This window comes from Echeneis naucrates, chromosome 16 (assembly GCF_900963305.1).
Source record: "Echeneis naucrates chromosome 16, fEcheNa1.1, whole genome shotgun sequence".
NCBI classification, from domain to species: Eukaryota; Metazoa; Chordata; class Actinopteri; order Carangiformes; family Echeneidae; genus Echeneis; species Echeneis naucrates.
The window spans coordinates 3566170-3582967 of NC_042526.1; the positions used below are offsets into that span (position 1 = coordinate 3566170).

Genomic DNA, 16798 nt, shown 5'->3' on the forward strand with positions numbered 1-16798 from the left:
CATTGTCAGTAAATTAAAATACAATATGGACTGTATTTCCGTTCTTATCTCGATTTTTAAGAAGGCTCTCAAATATTCTCCTAAAATGTCATTAAATGTCACATTCCCGCGACAAAAATGTGTTTGGCATGACTATAATGAATAGTATAGTAATAATTCTTGATATTAGTGTTGCTATCAGATTAAATATAAAGTTAAGGGGACAGAGACATTTTAAAGATATGTTAATTTTACCATCTAAATTGTTAAATCCAGCATGTAGATCGAACCAACCCATCGGTTTGTTTGTTTTTAACATGTTTGACTGTAATGCTGACTATTACATTATTTTTTAAATGAACTGTGAAGGGATAAATTGTTTTATTACGCTGTTATATTAACTCTTAAAATGTGTTCAACTGAAATTCTCTATTGTTGTATCTATTCAGGTTAAAAAAAAAAAAAAGCCGAGTCAAAGTTTCAGTTTCGTTTCTTAAACAGCTGATTTTACTTTCGTTTCTGTGCCCAGTCTTATTTTCCATCCCTCTGCAGAGCTTTGACTGCACTTTAAGTTTCGTCTGAGAAACAGCTGAGTCTCATAAATAAAAGCTCAGAGCAGGCAGCATGTTCTCCTGGGGGGAGAACTGTCAGCAGGGATTCTGGACCAGAGACCGACCAGGTCCAGAGCCTGGACCAGGGGATGGGGTTCACTTTGTGAATGTGAGTGACCAGATCAGGGGGCTGTCTGCCGGCCACAGTGTGCTGGTGTTTGTCCAGACTAATGGGAAGGTCTTCATCATTCGGACAAATGAGGCCAAGGACGGGAGGAGAGTCAGAGGAAAACAGAGTGAGTATCTTCATACAACAAATTCAACCAGAAGTCCTTGACAAAGATTTTTATTTTATTTAAAAAAATAAAAAAATAAATAAAAAATATATTTTTTTAAAATGATGGTAGAGCTATGACCTGCTGTGTCTGTGGGGTTTGTGTGTTTACAGAGTTTGTGAAGTGTGAAGAGAAGATTCAGGCAGTGAGCTGTGGTGATGATGTGGTCACACTGTTGTCTGACAGAGGGAAAGTTTTGTGTGTCGACACAACTCGCTCCCCTTTCAGCCCCAGGTAAAGACCAACACAGTTTGAGCAAAGTGGGTAAAAGTGTGGGTTTTGGTATGTAGTTTCAGTAGTTTCAGCATTATTATTATTATCATATGTCTTATATATATTTGCCTTTTAAGTCAGCTCTGCTGTTTTCTGCTCCCTGTCTCTCTCAGGTCGCTGGAAATTTTTTGCAAATTCCCAGTTTCTCAAGTTGCTTGTGGGAGCCAGCATTCAGTCGCCCTGACCAGAGGTACAGTAACGTGCACAGTAAACTGCTGCTGATGGATGAGCTGAAGATTACACTAAGACAAAGATCTGTTCCCACTCATCTCAGCAGAGAGTTAGAATATATCACTTTTTTTTTAATGGGCCAATATTTGGAGATATTTCTGTTCACAGATGGTCAGGTGTACACATGGGGCCAGGACTCAAGGGGCCAGCTGGGTCTGGGAAGAGAGAGGCCCAGCGCCAACTCACCACAACATGTCAAGTCTCTGTCAGCGGCCCCCCTGGTGCAGATCGCTGCAGGGGGAGAGCAGAGCTTCGCCCTCTCTGTCTCTGGGGCTGTGTTCGGCTGGGGCAGAAACGACCGGGGGCAGCTCGGACTGGGGGACGCAACAGGTGCTGTACAGTATTTTACTGTTGTTCTTGTTTCACTTAAAAGTTTGACCAAAACTTCAACATGATGTAATGTGTTGTCTCACACAATTCAAAGCAGCAACACCACAGCCTTAGCAGTTGATTAATCAATCTATTGTATCTAATATATATACCATTCCCATAGCATGGAAACGTGAATGCCCATTTCTTCTCTGCAGACAGAAACACACCAACCCCTGTGGACTGCCTGAACAAGAAGAAAACTATCCACATTTCCTGTGGAAAGGATCACACAGCCATTTTTACAAAGGTCAGTCTAAATAAACACGCTGGTGCCAGACAAAATCATTACACTGGGGGGGTCTGGGGGGGGGTCCGGTCCATTCCAGAGGTCTCCAGCTCCGGTCCTGGAGGGACACTGTCCTGCAGGTTTTAGATGTTTCCTGCTCCAACACACCTGATCCAAATGATCAGCTCGTCATCAAGCTCTGCTGAAGTCTGATCAGGAGTCACTCGTTTGAATCAGGAAACATCCAGGACCGGAGCTGGAGACCTCTGGACTGGACTGAACCCCTCCAGGACCGGAGCTGGAGACCTCTGGACTAGAATCTAGTCTCTGGAGTTGCAAAAAAAATTACAATGCACAAATTAAGTTAAATTAGGGCAAAAGTAACGAGAGCATCAATAGAAATGTAGCGGAGTAAGAAGTACAATATTTGTCCATCAAATGTAGTGAAGGGAAAGTAAAAGTATCCCCCAAAAATAATATGAAACATCCATCACCTGATTTTCTGTTGTTAAACTGTTGTTGTCCACTTGCTTGATTAGGATGGTGCAGTGTTTACATTTGGCTCTGGTCAACACGGGCAGCTTGGGCACAATTCCTTCAGGGACGAGCTACGTCCTCGTCTTGTTGCAGAACTTTTGGGAGCAAAGGTCACCAAGATTTCATGTGGACGGTGCGGTATACCCATCTCGTGTATATTGCAAAAAATTTAACTGAACAAGAAACGTAGTCAATCTATCTGTGTCTCTGATGACGTATTGTTTGCAACACTTTGTCTGCTCAGACATCACACTTTAGTGTTGACAGACTCCATGAAGATCTATTCCTTTGGGTGTAGCGAGCAAGGGCAGCTGGGACGTGGAGACAAGGAGCACCCATCTGTGCCACTACCTGTTCAACTGCCACAAGGTTAGTACGTTTCTGCTGTCAATAAAACGAACTGATCTGGACTCAGTTAATCAACGAATGAAAATATTTCTATTTTTACTTGTTTCAGACAGCAGCGACGGTCCAAAAATTAGAAACATATTTGCAGGAGGAAACTGTTCTTTTGCAACGTGTGCATCTGATAAGGTACTAACAAAACACATACAGTGCAAAGCACAACTGAAGGGTATTAAATGTGAACATCAACTCAATTCATTTCTTGTGCAGGATGTTGATGAGAAGTCAAACACTGACAGCTGCAATGGTGTCACACAACATCGTCTTGATGACATGATTGACAGATGGACTTCTGAATGTGAGTCGGAGACTTGGAAAAAGATAAAACAGTAAGTATATTGCAGTAGCACTGTTTATTTTTCTTAGTTTGTAATTCGCTTGTTGGACATCCTGAATATTTGTGACTTTAATTATTCGAAACTCTTCACAGGGAAATCTACAGGAGTTTTTCTTCTGCATCCTGTTGGAATAAAAGCTTCCTTGAGCAAAGGTAAATGATGACAGAAGATCAGTTGGCATACCAAAATTATTATCTAAATATATCTATATTTAAGATTTTTTTATCGAGTCATACTTTTTTTTGTGAATATAGGACTTTTTTTAGGCTGTGTTAATTGTATAAAGCAGTTCTTACCAATGTTTCTTGATAGACGTTTCTTCTTTCCCTACTTAGGAAAGAAAAGCATTTCCAGACGTCTTCAAAGTACCCCGGCTTGAATTTGTTACATGCCAAACGTGCTTTCAAAAAGCTGGTCCAGAAAGATTGTGTGTTAGCAGAGGTTTGTAACAGTGACTTTCTGAGGCCTATTTTTTAAATGACCAAAGAGTCCCAGTGTTTTTCCTCTTATCTCCAACCGTCAACCAAGTTGTTCATGGGTGACTCTTTGCAATCTTTTTCAATCCGACAGGTAGAGGCTGCTGTCGTGCAGTTGCTTCAGTCCTTTAATAAGACACCAATGGGAGTGGAGGGCTTGAGGCTCATCCTTCTTCTCAACGAGCTTCTGTACGTGATCCAGAAGCACAAACGCCCGCAGAGCACCAAACTCACCGAGGCGTTTGCCGCTGCAGTGCTGAGCTTGTCTGCCGACAGACTTCAGGTCATAGGTACAGTGACACATGCAACATCCTTATTTTGATCTTTTGTTGAGTAAGATTTTCATGGAATCAACCTGCGTTTTGGATATTATCTCTGCAGTGGATTTTCAGTATATTGACTTTGAGTGATTACATCTCTGACACAGCATTCAGGTGTAAACATGGCAGACTCACAATGCAGCGATAAAGAATTTATCCTTTACTTTCCACTCTTTCACACCATTTCAGAGCTGTTTTAAATCACAGCTAATTCAAATGTGTTACTTCACATTAAAAGCACTCAACGGGTGAAATATAGGTAAGTTTTATGTCAATGTGTTCACAAAACAAAACCTCAGTCTTAAACCGTCTCCACAAATCAGTTTTAAATATTGACTTCATCTCTGCAGCAAAGTTACAGCCTGGATTATAAGCCATATAATAAATGAGGATGTTTAAGATACAGTATGTTCTTGATACCTGCTCACTGGGGTCGATGCTGGTCCTCCTCAGGGGATTGGTGGTCGTCACTGTCAACCTCCACCATGCGTAATTATGTGAATGTGTGGAAGCAGGCCCTCACAGTCATCCTGTCCCTTACACCTGTTCCTCGCAACTCTGGAGTCAGAAATCTGCTGGTCGTCCTCCAGTACATGTACAATGTGAGTATCAGTGGTTATCTGTATCTTTAACAAATGTCAATCAGCCTAATCCTCGACCACATCTTAATTTAAAGAAATGAAGCTTTTTACCTGGATTTGTATTCACCTACTAAAAGAAAACACCTTTTTTTAAAAGGCCAACAGCAGGACTCCAGAATCTAAAAGGATTCCAGAGAGTGATTTCTTTTTGTCGATTGGCAATGAATTTCTGATGGATGAAGTTAAGCTCTGGAATTTTCAGTTGGAAGGAAAAGTAAAAACACAATTTGAGCATAAATGGTACTTATTTAATGGTTGTTTACTTAAATGCTCATATACTGTGCGTTTTCTTCCTTTTAGCGTGCACCTGCTGAGCCACTCATCCTTTGCAGCTTTCCAATTGTGATGGATCTGCAAACAAAGAAAAGGGTTTTTGACCTACACACTATGTATAGCCAGGTAACCTAAACTGTGACACGGAATAAGTCACCTTCGTTGTCTCCATGCAAGAATTGTGAAAATGAAAATGGGGAAAAAAGCTCTAAAATTGTTATCCTTGTTGTAGCTGAAAACAATCAGTTTTCCTCTGGAAGATTTCTTCTCACACTGGGCATGCAATCCTGAAGAAGCACTTCAACGTGTGTCATGTGAGCTACATCTGAAGAGAGTAACGATTTTGGATGACACCTTTCAAAAACTGGCTGATGTTGATCCAAGTGACTGGAAAAGACCACTTGCGGTAAAGATGTAATTTTGATCTGGTGGCTGCAGTAAGTCACACCTAAAAGTTTGTATTATTGTTTATAAAATGTACTTAAATGTGTGTCCTTTTGTCTGCTAGGTCTATTTTGATGAGAATGGCACATATGACGCGGTCCACCTGAAAGACCTTTTTCATGAAGTCTTTCATGAGATGATGTCAGTTGAATGTAAGATGTTCATGTTCAACCACTCAAAGACGCTGGCATGGTTCTCCTCCAGAGTAAGACTTCATATCCTCATGCAGAAAATATCTTTGGATGGATTGTCTTCAATCTTCAAAAATGGCAATACTGATGGCACAATGTTCACCTCAGTTTACATCTTAATGACGTGCCTTATACAAAAATAGAAATCACCAATCCCATGTTCAAGCAATGCATACAGTATGGTAGATTTCTGATTTGAATTCTCTCTCAACACCAGCTGGCACAGGAGGACCAGAGGTACTTCCTGTGTGGGGTTCTGTGTGGATTGGCCTTTTACAATCACTGCATCATACACTTACCCTTCCCGATGGCTCTGTTCAAGAAGCTGCTTGGTATGAATCCTTCACTGGAGGATATGATGGAGTTCAGCCCCCAAGTTGGAAAGTAAGTTGAAATTAAGGTGCGTTTGAATAACGTAAATTTGTAAATGAGGGTGCTGATCTGTGTAAACGTTGTACAGCATCATCGAAGCTTAAATATTTCTTATGTTTCAAGGACTCTGCAGTCCATCCTGGAAGACTACACAGACGCTGAAATAAACGAACTGGATATGGACCATTTGGTAAGTGTTTGTTTTGATGTTGACTTGGCACATTTGAATCCTGTTTCTCATTCATCATCTTCCATGGCTTGTCCGTTTCCGGGTCACGGGGGTTGCTAACCACTATGCCACCATGCTGCCTGTTTCTGATATACAAAAACATTCATCTTCCTTAACAGATCGTCTGGGATGAGACAGAAGTTGACCTTGATCCTCAACAACCTGAAAAGCCAGTGACAGGTCAAAATAAGTAAGGACCTTGAAAGTACTCATCACTCAATCTCACACACACACACAAAATACGGTGAATTAATTGTACAGTGGCTTCATAAATGATCCCATTGCTTTCTCTCACTTCATTTCGTTGTAGATTTAATTGCAAATTGATTTCGTCATGAATCTACAGTCAGTAATCCATAATGGAATCTGTATCAGCTATATTTTTAGAAATTTCAGAAAGGGTATTAGAAGTTTAAAATTTCAAATTTTCATTTACAAATAAGTTTTGGACCCTTCAATTTATTCCTTAAAGACCCTTTTGTAGCATAAAAACATTTTCTGTATGCTTTGGTTTGTTGTTGTGCCGAAAGGTGCTCAAATTTGTGTCTGCTAAACAGGAAGGAGTTTGTAGATGCTTATGTGAATTACGCGTTCAACACATCGGTGGAGAATGTGTTCAGCGAGTTCAAGCGCGGCTTCTTTCAATTGTGGGATCCAAATTTGTTGAAGCTGTTCCAGCCAAAGGAGCTTAAAGAGGTGCTGGTGGGCAAAGACTTCTATGACTGGGAGAGGCTGAAAAAGGTACAATATAAGAGCTTTGTGAGGTCCGAATTTATCCACAACTGATTCTGATTTATCACATCCTCAAACACACACGACCACTCTAACTTACTTTTTTCCAATTCGTTGAACCCAGAACACTAAGTATGACAGAGGATACCATGTTGATCATCCCAACATCCGGATGTTTTGGGAGGTTTTCGATGAACTAACTGAGGATCAGAAGAAGACCTTCCTTTGTAAGTGCTGTGCCTTACCAGCATTAAACTTTAGATATGAATTGAAATTATACTGTGAATGTTTTCAAGATGTCAAGATGGTTCATTAAGGTTTTTAAAAATATAAATCAAAATGAAAGGGTCTTACCAATCATCACTTTTCCCTCCAACAGGGTTCCTCACAGGGTTTGAGAAGGTGCCTATTCTCCATCTGGAAACCATCGCGATGACAATCAGAGTTAAACAGCGCAAAGATGAGGATGAAGAAGACGAAGACCATTTCTACCCCGAGACCCATACATGTTTCTCTTATCTGGATCTGCCCTTGTACTCAACCAGAGATATCATGAAAACCAAACTGGCTGAGGTCCTGAGGAAGAGAGGAATCAACAAGTGATGGAGGGACTCAGACATACTGTGTCAAAGCATCTTGAAAATGTCTGACCAAAGTGCTTTATGGTGGTGGCACTAAAAAAAATAAAAAAAAAATTCTCATCTCACAGTGAAAATACTCTCAATATAACATGTATACATGTGATACAGGGAGATCTGAATTAAGTTATTTGAATGTTTGGTGTTTTTTTGTGCCAAGTTTAACAAGAAAGTTGTATATTAGATAACTGTATGGAGATTGTTACTAAACTGCATTGTAAGATAATATTTCTATATTGGAGCAGTAAAAAAAAATGTTTTGTTTGTGAAACATGCATTGACCCAGATAGACCTTAAAGAAAACATCTATAGGCGAACAAGTTCATGTTTTCCAGAAAAAACTTTAGACTCAAGCAGCAGAAACTGTGGATCTGTATACACAACATGAACTCACACACAAAACACATTATTGCCAAAGCTACAACGAGCCTCTGTCAATAGAAGTAGTTTTTTAAACATATTACATTAAGTATAATACAGAAAAAAAAAAAACAATTTAAATGTGAAACTCAGTCAGGCTAATTAATCTGATGAATTATTTGATTAGAGTAAGAGTAAGGAATAAGAGTCTTACAGGAAAATGCCAAAATGTTTACAGACATTGATTGTTTTGATTACCTTTTGATGAAGAGAAAATTGTATGGATTTGATGCTTGACTTGATCTCACTGTGAAAAGCAACAAACCTTCAAACAAACTTCATAAACTGACGCTCCATCATCTCCAAATTCACGCTACAGGTTAACTCGGAGAGTAAAAAATAAGCCTGTCATATTGTCAGTTGCCGTTTATGTTTATTCTGGAGGCAGTAAGCTTCCATAATAAAGTAAAGTAAAGTAAAGTAAAGTAAAGTAAATTTATTTCCCGAAGTTGTTTAGAAAGCAGCATCACCTGCTGGTGGAGCTCAACCAAATTTCAAACCCCGCCCCCAACCCTTCTTCTGATTGGCTAGTGGTGGTAGTTTGGTTGAGAGTGAGAGCTGCGTTACTCTCATCCCATTGGTCGGCGAACTCACCGGAAAGTATCCCGCATCAACAAGTTCGTTCTTCTTAATGTCGATCTATTTTCACAAATCGCAGTCCAACGACACTCACCGGAATACTTTCATCCATGGACATAACCTGCATTCTGCTTTGTTTTTGTCGCTCTCGTTCCCCTGAAAATAGTTCCACACGGCTGACGCAACTGTCCGCTTCCCGCCTTCCAGTCAAGTGCTGTAAACCGCGCGCTGCCGTAAAGTGGTATCGGTGTCGTCGCCATGAATACCGGTCCGAGTACTCACGCCCGGTATCGGTATCGGTGCATCCCCAAAATAAACTACAGAGTGGGATAGTGCAAATCTCCCAGCTAAAAGGAGATTAAGCTTCTCAGAGTGAACCACAGCTTGTTGAATATGTGACTAACAGTCCCAGTCAGTCTTTGGGATTTTCCTGTTCGGGGTATCTTTTTACTGATATCCCTGATCGATATGAAACTTCTGAAACGACAGCTGACACACTGAGAGCATAAAGCTCCTTCAGCTCCAGTTTCACTTTCAGTTTTCTTTCTTGCTTGACTGATAAAACATCTGAGTCACTGGGCGTGAGTTTCATTTCGAGTGTAAGTTTTCGTTTCCCTTCCTCACAGGAGAGTCAGCAAAGCAAACCAATCAGGTTTCACCCCTGACTCATAAAGCTGAATAATAAAACTCCCTGTTGTTCCTCCACAGGCACTTTTCAAAATGTTTTCATGGGGAGAGGACTTTCATCAGGGCTTCAGGACCAGACCTGGCCCGACTGTTGCTACAGAGGCTGGAGTTCGCTTCTTAAACATCAGCTACCAGATCAGGAACCTGTCAGCAGGTCACAGGGAGCTGGCTTTCATCAAAACTCAGGGAGAGGCATTCATCATCCGCACACATGGAGGAAGGAAACAGAGTGAGCGTCAATCTATCTAACTTCCTCTTACAGAGATCTGCTGGATTTTAATTTCTCACTTTGATGATGTATTGCCTGGTTTGTGTACTTACAGAGTTTGTGAAGTGTGAAGAGAAGATTCGGGCAGTGTGTTGTGGTAATAATGTGGTCACACTGTTATCTGACGGTGGTTCAGTTTTCTGTGTCGACGCAACTCAAACTCCTCTCATCCCAAGGTAAACAACAACGACGTTTGTGCTCCTAAATGTGCAATATGTCAGAGATAACGTGTCTTTGGCACAGAAAATGTAAAATCAAGCTCTGTCATATAAGTCAGCTCTGCTGTTTTCTGCTCCCTGTCTCTCTCAGGCCGCTGGAAATTTTTTGCAAATTCCCAGTTTCTCAAGTTGCTTGTGGGAGCCAGCATTCAGTCGCCCTGACCAGAGGTACAGTAACGTGCACAGTAAACTGCTGCTGATGGATGAGCTGAAGATTACACTAAGACAAAGATCTGTTCCCACTCATCTCAGCAGAGAGTTAGAATATATCACTTTTTTTTTTAATGGGCCAATATTTGGAGATATTTCTGTTCACAGATGGTCAGGTGTACACATGGGGCCAGGACTCAAGGGGCCAGCTGGGTCTGGGAAGAGAGAGGCCCAGCGCCAACTCACCACAACATGTCAAGTCTCTGTCAGCGGCCCCCCTGGTGCAGATCGCTGCAGGGGGAGAGCAGAGCTTCGCCCTCTCTGTCTCTGGGGCTGTGTTCGGCTGGGGCAGAAACGACCGGGGGCAGCTCGGACTGGGGGACGCAACAGGTAAAAAACTGAAAAAAACCCAACATAATTATACAGTTTTAGTCATGAAAATCTTGTAAATCTGACTTTTAATATCTTTTCTATAGACAGACAAACACCGACTCCTGTTCATTGCCTGAATATGAAGAAAATCATTCACGTTTCCAGCGGAATGGACCACACAGCTGTTTTAGCGAAGGTCAGTCCAAGGCAACACTCTCATGTTCTATAGCTGAACATGAAAAAGTTCACAAATAAAGGTTTCTAAATTCCTGAGATGATGGGGGATGTTTTCAATATCATAAGTACAAAGCTTTTATAATGTCACTGGTATCGATCCAAAGCTGAGTAATTCCATGTGTTAAACATTTCAGACATGAATGAATCAGTAATGTTTTATTTATGCTGTGTGATTCTTTTACTGTAGTTGTGTTGTTGTTTCTTCAGGATGGGGACGTGTTTACATTTGGCTCCAGTCAATATGGACAACTTGGCCATGACTCACTCAGCGATGAACTCCATCCTCGGCTTGTTGCAGATCACTGGAAGTCAAAGGTCGCCAAGATTGCATGTGGATGGTACAGTACAGATCTAACTTTATGTGAATGACCTGCACTGAGCTCATTACGGGGGATGCTCCTGATTTTGTTTTATTCCAACTGTGAATGTCTTAATTTACACTGGCAGATCAAATTTAGCTCGGCTTCATGAAAGTTTTGCTAGAAACTTAAACATTATGAAATAAGTTCTGCCTGTTTTTGTTTTTGTGCCCAGTGTATCACTAACATAGTCTGAAAGGGATCATTTTTTGACATCATAAATATTAAAGTCTATCCTTTGATATTTTTTTTTTCTCAACCAGGCATCACACAATAGTGCTGACAGACTCTGGCAGGGTTTTCTCTTTTGGCCGTGGAGAGCAGGGGCAGCTGGGACGTGAAGCAAATAATCCATCTGTGCCACTTCCTGTTAAACTGCCCCCAGGTAAATAAACTCCTCAGATACCGGATTTTATGATGAATGAAGTTAAGTCCAAACTATGTACGTGTTTATGTAGAATAATTCACAGCAATAGAAAATATCAGAGGGGAGAAAATATGGGACAAATGGTTTCTCCTGTCAAATTTAAAGAACCTTAAACCTGCATTCACTCGAATGACCATCATGTATTGAAGTCCATGAGTACATGGTCCTACTGGGCCCTTTATTAGCTCAGTTAACATTTTCTTAATAGGCGTATGGTCTCAGTCTCTAGTTTTGACTTCACTACAACATGATGTTCAGTTTTTGAAATGACGACCCCATTTAGAGGAAAATAGACCACAAAGCAGGGGATGGATTAGAGAGCACAGATGATGATGATGATGATGATGATGATGATGATGATGCCAGGCTGTGTTGTCACCTGACTGACAGTAAAGTACAGTACGTTACTCCACACAGAAGAAAACAGGGAAAGAGTTTCAACGACTGGCCAATTTAAGGCTGTCAAAAATGTGTGTTGACCTTTGGCCCACATGTAGCGGAAGAGGATGGAAAATGTCACTGTAAGGTTACTCCTAAAATGTCATTATGGAGTTCCAGAGAGGAAAAGAGGCATAACGTTTATCCTGCTGTTATTCCAGACACCCCAGATGGTGATAATCCCAGAATTCGAAACATCTACGCAGGAGCAAACTGCTCTTTTGCAACGTGCACAGCAAATGAGGTCCGAATACCAACACACACTACCTGCATTTACTTATTTTTTAAACCAAATGTTGAGCTTTCTGGTGTGTTTTTGTTTTTCTAGGAAGAAATATCACAGTACTGTCTTGATGGGATGATTGACAGATGGTCTGCTTGTGATTCAAAATCCTGGAAAATCGTGAAACAGTGGGTATAATGGAATGCCAGTGGTTTTTCTCTCTTATTTAACTTAAAAGATATTAATATCGTACCCTCAGTGTTACTGAAGAACCTTTTCAAACATTCACAGGGAAATCCACAAGATGTTTTCTTCTGCGTCCTGTTTGAATCAGAGTTTTCTGGACCGGAGGTAAACAGTGAATTTCCCTTCATCATCACTCATTCTCCATCACTGTTTCTCATCATTCACAAACCACTTACAATATGTGTTTGTTTGTTTGTTGTTTTTTATTTTAGCCAAGATAAACATTTCCAGACCTCCTCGGAGTGCTCTGGTTTAGACCTGTCTCTTGCGAAATGTGGTTTTCAGAAGCTTTTAAAGAGGCATGACGTTTTTTCAGAGGTGTGAACCTGAAATGTCATTTTATATCTTTCTTATCCTCTGATGTGATACATCAATCAGGTTAAGTTACATTTTTTTCAACAGGTCGAAGCTGCTCTTCTGCACTTACTTCCCTCCCTTGATGTGAATCCGCTGGGAGTGGAGGAGCTGAGGCTCTTCCTGCTTCTGCACGAGCTTCTGCATTTGATGCAGACAGACAATCGCTCGATGGGCACAGAACTCGCTAAGGCTGTTTCTGCTGCCTTGCTGAGACTGTCTGATGAAAACCTCCAGGTCATAGGTACTGTCACAAGTATACAGAAAACTATTTAAAGTTTTTATTTCATTTACCACATATAATTGTGGATTATACATTATGACTAGTTATTATTAATAAATATTCTGGTTTGTTCTCTTATGAAACGCTCACTAGCATTAATGTTTATTATTTGAACTCCGTCTCCTCAGGGGCCTGGTGGGCCTCCCTGTCGATCCGCAGCAGGTGTCAATACATTAAGGTGTGGAAAAACTCTCTGTCAGACATCTTGCGTGTTCTGCCCGATTTTCACAACCCCACAGTCCAAAATCTGCTGCTCGTCCTCCGACTCATGTACACTGTAAGTATGATAGGTCTTATTTCATCTGTACATTTCAAGCCACACCAAATGCAGTCTGACACACCCTTTGGTTTTTTTAATTTAATTTAATTTTCTCAAGGTCAACAAGGGGACAGAAGGACATCAGAGATTCCCGGAAAAAGTGTTTTCTGTGGAAATTGATCAGTTCACTCTGACAGATGAAGTGCAGCGTCTGCGTTTAGCATCAGTTAACAAGGTGGGGTGAAACAAAGAAATAAAGAAATATGTATTAAAACAAAACATTACTTTGAGCAGCTCTTCTGATGGTAACCAAAATGTTCTCTTATATCCACTGATGCATTCATGCAGATTTGACTAAACACTAAATACCTGTATGCTTTCTTTGCAGGATCTGAATAATCAGCCATTTATCCTACATGACTTCCCATTTGTGATGGATCTGTACTCAAAGACCAAGGCCTTTGAAATCAATGCTAGGTTAACACAGGTAACTTAACCATGGAACCTTCAGCTTGTCTATCATCTATCAACGCAATAAAACTTTTTGTGCAGTATATTAATTACTTATGTGATTTTAAAGCTGAACTCTATGTATTTTGATAATGCTACTGATAATACTTTTTTTTATAATTTTTTTTTACAATTAGCAAGAATATGCAAATGCTGTACCTGGTGCTCGAAACTTCGAACTGAATGTGAGGCGAGCATTTCTTTTGGAAGACACCTTCACCGGACTGGCTGCTGCTGATCACACTGCCTACAAGAAATTTCTTGTGGTAAATGTTTAGTTTTGTTCTGATGGCAAATTCTTATTTTACTTATCCAAACCCCAGCCAGGGTTAGGGTTAAGAAGGGCATCTGCTGTAAAAGCACTCCCCAAATCAACCAAAACAAGAGCTGACTTGTTGTGGCGACCCCAAATAGGGAAAAGTTATTTTTATCAGAGCTCTTATCTGAAAGGCTAAACTATGACTTTTTGTGCCTCAGGTCTATTTTGATGGAAACCCGAAGAACACACAAGTCAACAGAAGAGACTTATTTCACCACTTCTTTCGTCACCTATTGTCAGCTAAATCTGAGATGTTCATGTTGAATGACTCAGAGAGATTGGCATGGTTCACACCCAGGGTGAGTCTTTAACTTCCCTCATACATGAAAGTGCGTTTCTGATGTCCAGAGATCCATTATTTCTATTTGTATCAATACAGGCAGGAGAGGAGGACAAGAAATACTTTTTCCTGTTTGGGGTTTTGTGTGGATTGGCTTTGCACAACACGTGCTTGATGGACTTGCACTTCCCTCTGGTTCTGTTCAAGAAGCTGCTCGGTGTCGAGCCGACACTGGAGGACCTGAAGGAGTTCAGCCCAGTTGTTGCAAAGTAAGATAAGTTTTAATTTAGAAATACAGAGTGATTTTGTATTCAAATGCCTGGGAAATCGCTATATATTATAAATGTTATACAGTGCGTAAATAAGAATTTCTGTAAATATAACTAAGGGAGAATAAACCTGTTTTTAAGGAATCTGCAGTACGTTTTGGACAACGAAGAAGACCTAGAGGGCCTCGACCAAGAGTTTAACGTTTGTGTTTTATCATAAAAGATTGCCAGGAATTTATCTTGGTCATTTTTCTTCCAACATTACAACAGTTTTGCAGTGATATCACTATGTGCTTTCAACAATGATTTTCAGATCCACTGGGACGGGATGGACGTCGACCTCGATCCCCAAAATCCTGGAAAGTTACTGACAAGTGAAAATAAGTAAGTCTATTTATATCTGGTGGTAGAAATATCAGTCTTATGTCTTACATTACTAAAGACAAAGTGTTTATACACACCCACAGCAAGCTGTAGAGCAAGTTGTTATAGGAGATAATGCAACATATTTTTATAATATAATATATGGTTCAAAACGTTTATGTGTTAAACAGGAAGGAGTTTGTTGACGCCGCCGTGACGTACGCCTTCAACACATCAGTTGAGACGGTGTTTCGAGAGTTTGAGCGAGGCTTCTTTGTGGTGTGCGACAGAGAATGGGTGAAGCTTTTTCAGCCGAAGGAGCTTCAGGGAGTCCTGGTGGGCAAAGATAGCTATGACTGGGTCAAGTTCAAGCAGGTACCTTCAACAAAAACGCCCCTAATCTTTATAGTTTTCTCTGCAACTAACGTCCCACCTCCTCATGTGTTTCATTCAACTTTATCAAAGAATCTCTTTTTTATCATCATTAGAACACGGTTTATTATTTTCCATACTGTGATGGCCATCCCACCATAAAGATGTTTTGGGAGATCTTTGACCTTCTAACTGAAGAAAAGAAGAAAGATTTCCTTCGTAAGTATTATACCAAATCTTATCTCCTATCTTAAAACCTGTACCCTTTGAAATATAGATAAAACTTAAAAAAACGATGGCAAAATTCTGATTATTTTTATTTTCCTTCAGTGCTATCACTGTTCCCCAAATTTTGGATTTTTCCAAAGTGCACCAAATCAGTTTAGCACGAGTACAACTTATCATACAAGTTGTAGTACATTTAGTCCACAAATGTAAAATAAAAAGAGGCTTAATCTCCTTAATGTCTACATGTTCCATCCATCTTCCACCACTTTTCCGTTTCTGGGTCGCATCACATAAACCTACACACCTTCAGTTTTTCTCCCAGCAACAAAAAATAGAAGAAAAAAAGAGAAGATTTGGTACATTCGTTCAAACATAATGGACTATCTTCCTTTTCAATATTATTAATGCTTGAAAAGAAAGTATCTATGTAGTTTATCAACATTTTACTTTTTCTAACCCCATCTATGAAATAAATAAATAAAGCAGGTTATGCTACTTTAAAAAGACCAAACAACAGCAAAAAAAAGTAAAACAACTAACTAAGTTGCTCAATTTTCCCCTCAGTGTTTGTGACCGGTTTTAGGAAGGCTCCTATTTTCGGTATGGACAAGGTCCAGATGCAGGTTACCTTCCTGCCAGTCCAGAGCAGCTCCATCGATCATCACCGTCCTGAAGCTCTGACATGTTACAATATGCTGCAGCTGCCTGCGTATTCAGCCAAGGACGTCATGAGAGACCAACTGTTAGAGGCCCTGAAACCAGACAAAGGATTTTCAACATGAAAGTGGACCAGCAGCTGATGGAAGGGACCATGGTCTGTATAAAGAGTGGACTTTTTTTTTTTTTTTTTTTAACTTTTTAAGTTGTTTGGGGTTTTTCTTTCTTTTACACATTTTTTTTTAGATGACCTGAGGATAAAATCAGATGACTTGACATTTTAAAAGTTAATTTTACAAAAGGGCAACCAAAAATCAACCAAAAACCATTCCACCTTAAGAACTAACTTCATTTAATTTAACTAAGTGATAGAAGATGAATGAATGTATTTTATTTATCATAACTTATATGCATTACCTACATACATATTTATGTATATTTAATTTTATTAATTATCTTAATGCGCTAAGTTTAATGAAATGTCATGCTTCTATAAGAACATTGTCAGTTAATTTGTAATCCAATCCAATTTGTATTAAACTGTGCAGGACAAAAATGTATTTTTATCACTGTTTAACTACAAGTTGTTTGTAAATTATATTTCTTGTTAAAGACTTTTCGACCTTTGATGGCCTTGTATTGTCACAGTTGACCATCTGTAACATCTTGGTTCACAAACACGTGCCAAATATAAGTTTTGAATTTGAAAATTATGGA

The 16798-nt window shown here is 39.9% G+C and overlaps 2 protein-coding genes and 1 long non-coding RNA gene across 4 annotated transcripts; 2 read left to right on the top strand and 1 right to left on the bottom strand.

Annotated features, from left to right (window-relative positions):
• The first annotated feature begins 534 nt into the window (after positions 1 to 534).
• LOC115056820 (probable E3 ubiquitin-protein ligase HERC3) lies at positions 535 to 8000 on the top strand. The gene is made up of 23 exons (XM_029523555.1): positions 535 to 826; positions 979 to 1099; positions 1252 to 1328; positions 1478 to 1699; positions 1897 to 1988; positions 2507 to 2637; positions 2749 to 2873; positions 2962 to 3038; positions 3120 to 3238; positions 3340 to 3399; positions 3583 to 3688; positions 3818 to 4013; positions 4497 to 4645; positions 4782 to 4898; positions 4985 to 5083; positions 5190 to 5363; positions 5466 to 5606; positions 5810 to 5976; positions 6088 to 6154; positions 6313 to 6383; positions 6751 to 6934; positions 7050 to 7152; positions 7305 to 8000. The coding sequence occupies exons 1-23, from the start codon at positions 604 to 606 to the stop codon at positions 7526 to 7528; spliced, it is 3045 nt and encodes a 1014-aa protein (XP_029379415.1). The 5' UTR covers positions 535 to 603; the 3' UTR covers positions 7529 to 8000.
• LOC115056823 (uncharacterized) lies at positions 4292 to 8794 on the bottom strand. Of its 2 annotated transcripts, none has more exons than XR_003841827.1 (4): positions 8657 to 8794; positions 7280 to 7501; positions 7026 to 7125; positions 4292 to 6925 (listed from the first exon to the last, which is right to left on the bottom strand). It is a non-coding gene; the product is annotated as an uncharacterized LOC115056823 (long non-coding RNA). The 2 variants fall into 2 exon arrangements; XR_003841826.1 differs by having other exon boundaries at positions 8182 to 8794.
• Positions 8795 to 9132: 338 nt separating this feature from the next.
• LOC115056821 (probable E3 ubiquitin-protein ligase HERC3) lies at positions 9133 to 16783 on the top strand. The gene is given in 23 exon segments (XM_029523556.1): positions 9133 to 9161; positions 9271 to 9478; positions 9573 to 9693; positions 9827 to 9903; positions 10054 to 10275; positions 10362 to 10453; positions 10702 to 10832; positions 11117 to 11238; positions 11889 to 12129; positions 12233 to 12292; positions 12400 to 12505; positions 12590 to 12785; positions 12953 to 13101; positions 13202 to 13318; positions 13472 to 13570; positions 13731 to 13859; positions 14071 to 14211; positions 14292 to 14461; positions 14603 to 14663; positions 14775 to 14845; positions 15016 to 15199; positions 15313 to 15415; positions 15989 to 16783. Coding segments are annotated over 22 exon segments (3006 nt in total). The 5' UTR covers positions 9133 to 9161; positions 9271 to 9282; the 3' UTR covers positions 16207 to 16783.
• Positions 16784 to 16798: the final 15 nt, after the last annotated feature.

Bases quoted from the DNA above. Each gene is read 5' to 3' on its own strand.
- LOC115056820 (XM_029523555.1), top strand. From the start codon at position 604: ATGTTCTCCTGGGGGGAGAACTGTCAGCAGGGATTCTGGACCAGAGAC. The intron at 1,700-1,896 runs GTGCTGTACAGT...TCTTCTCTGCAG, and splicing joins CGGACTGGGGGACGCAACAG to ACAGAAACACACCAACCCCT. The intron at 5,977-6,087 runs GTAAGTTGAAAT...TTATGTTTCAAG, and splicing joins TTCAGCCCCCAAGTTGGAAA to GACTCTGCAGTCCATCCTGG.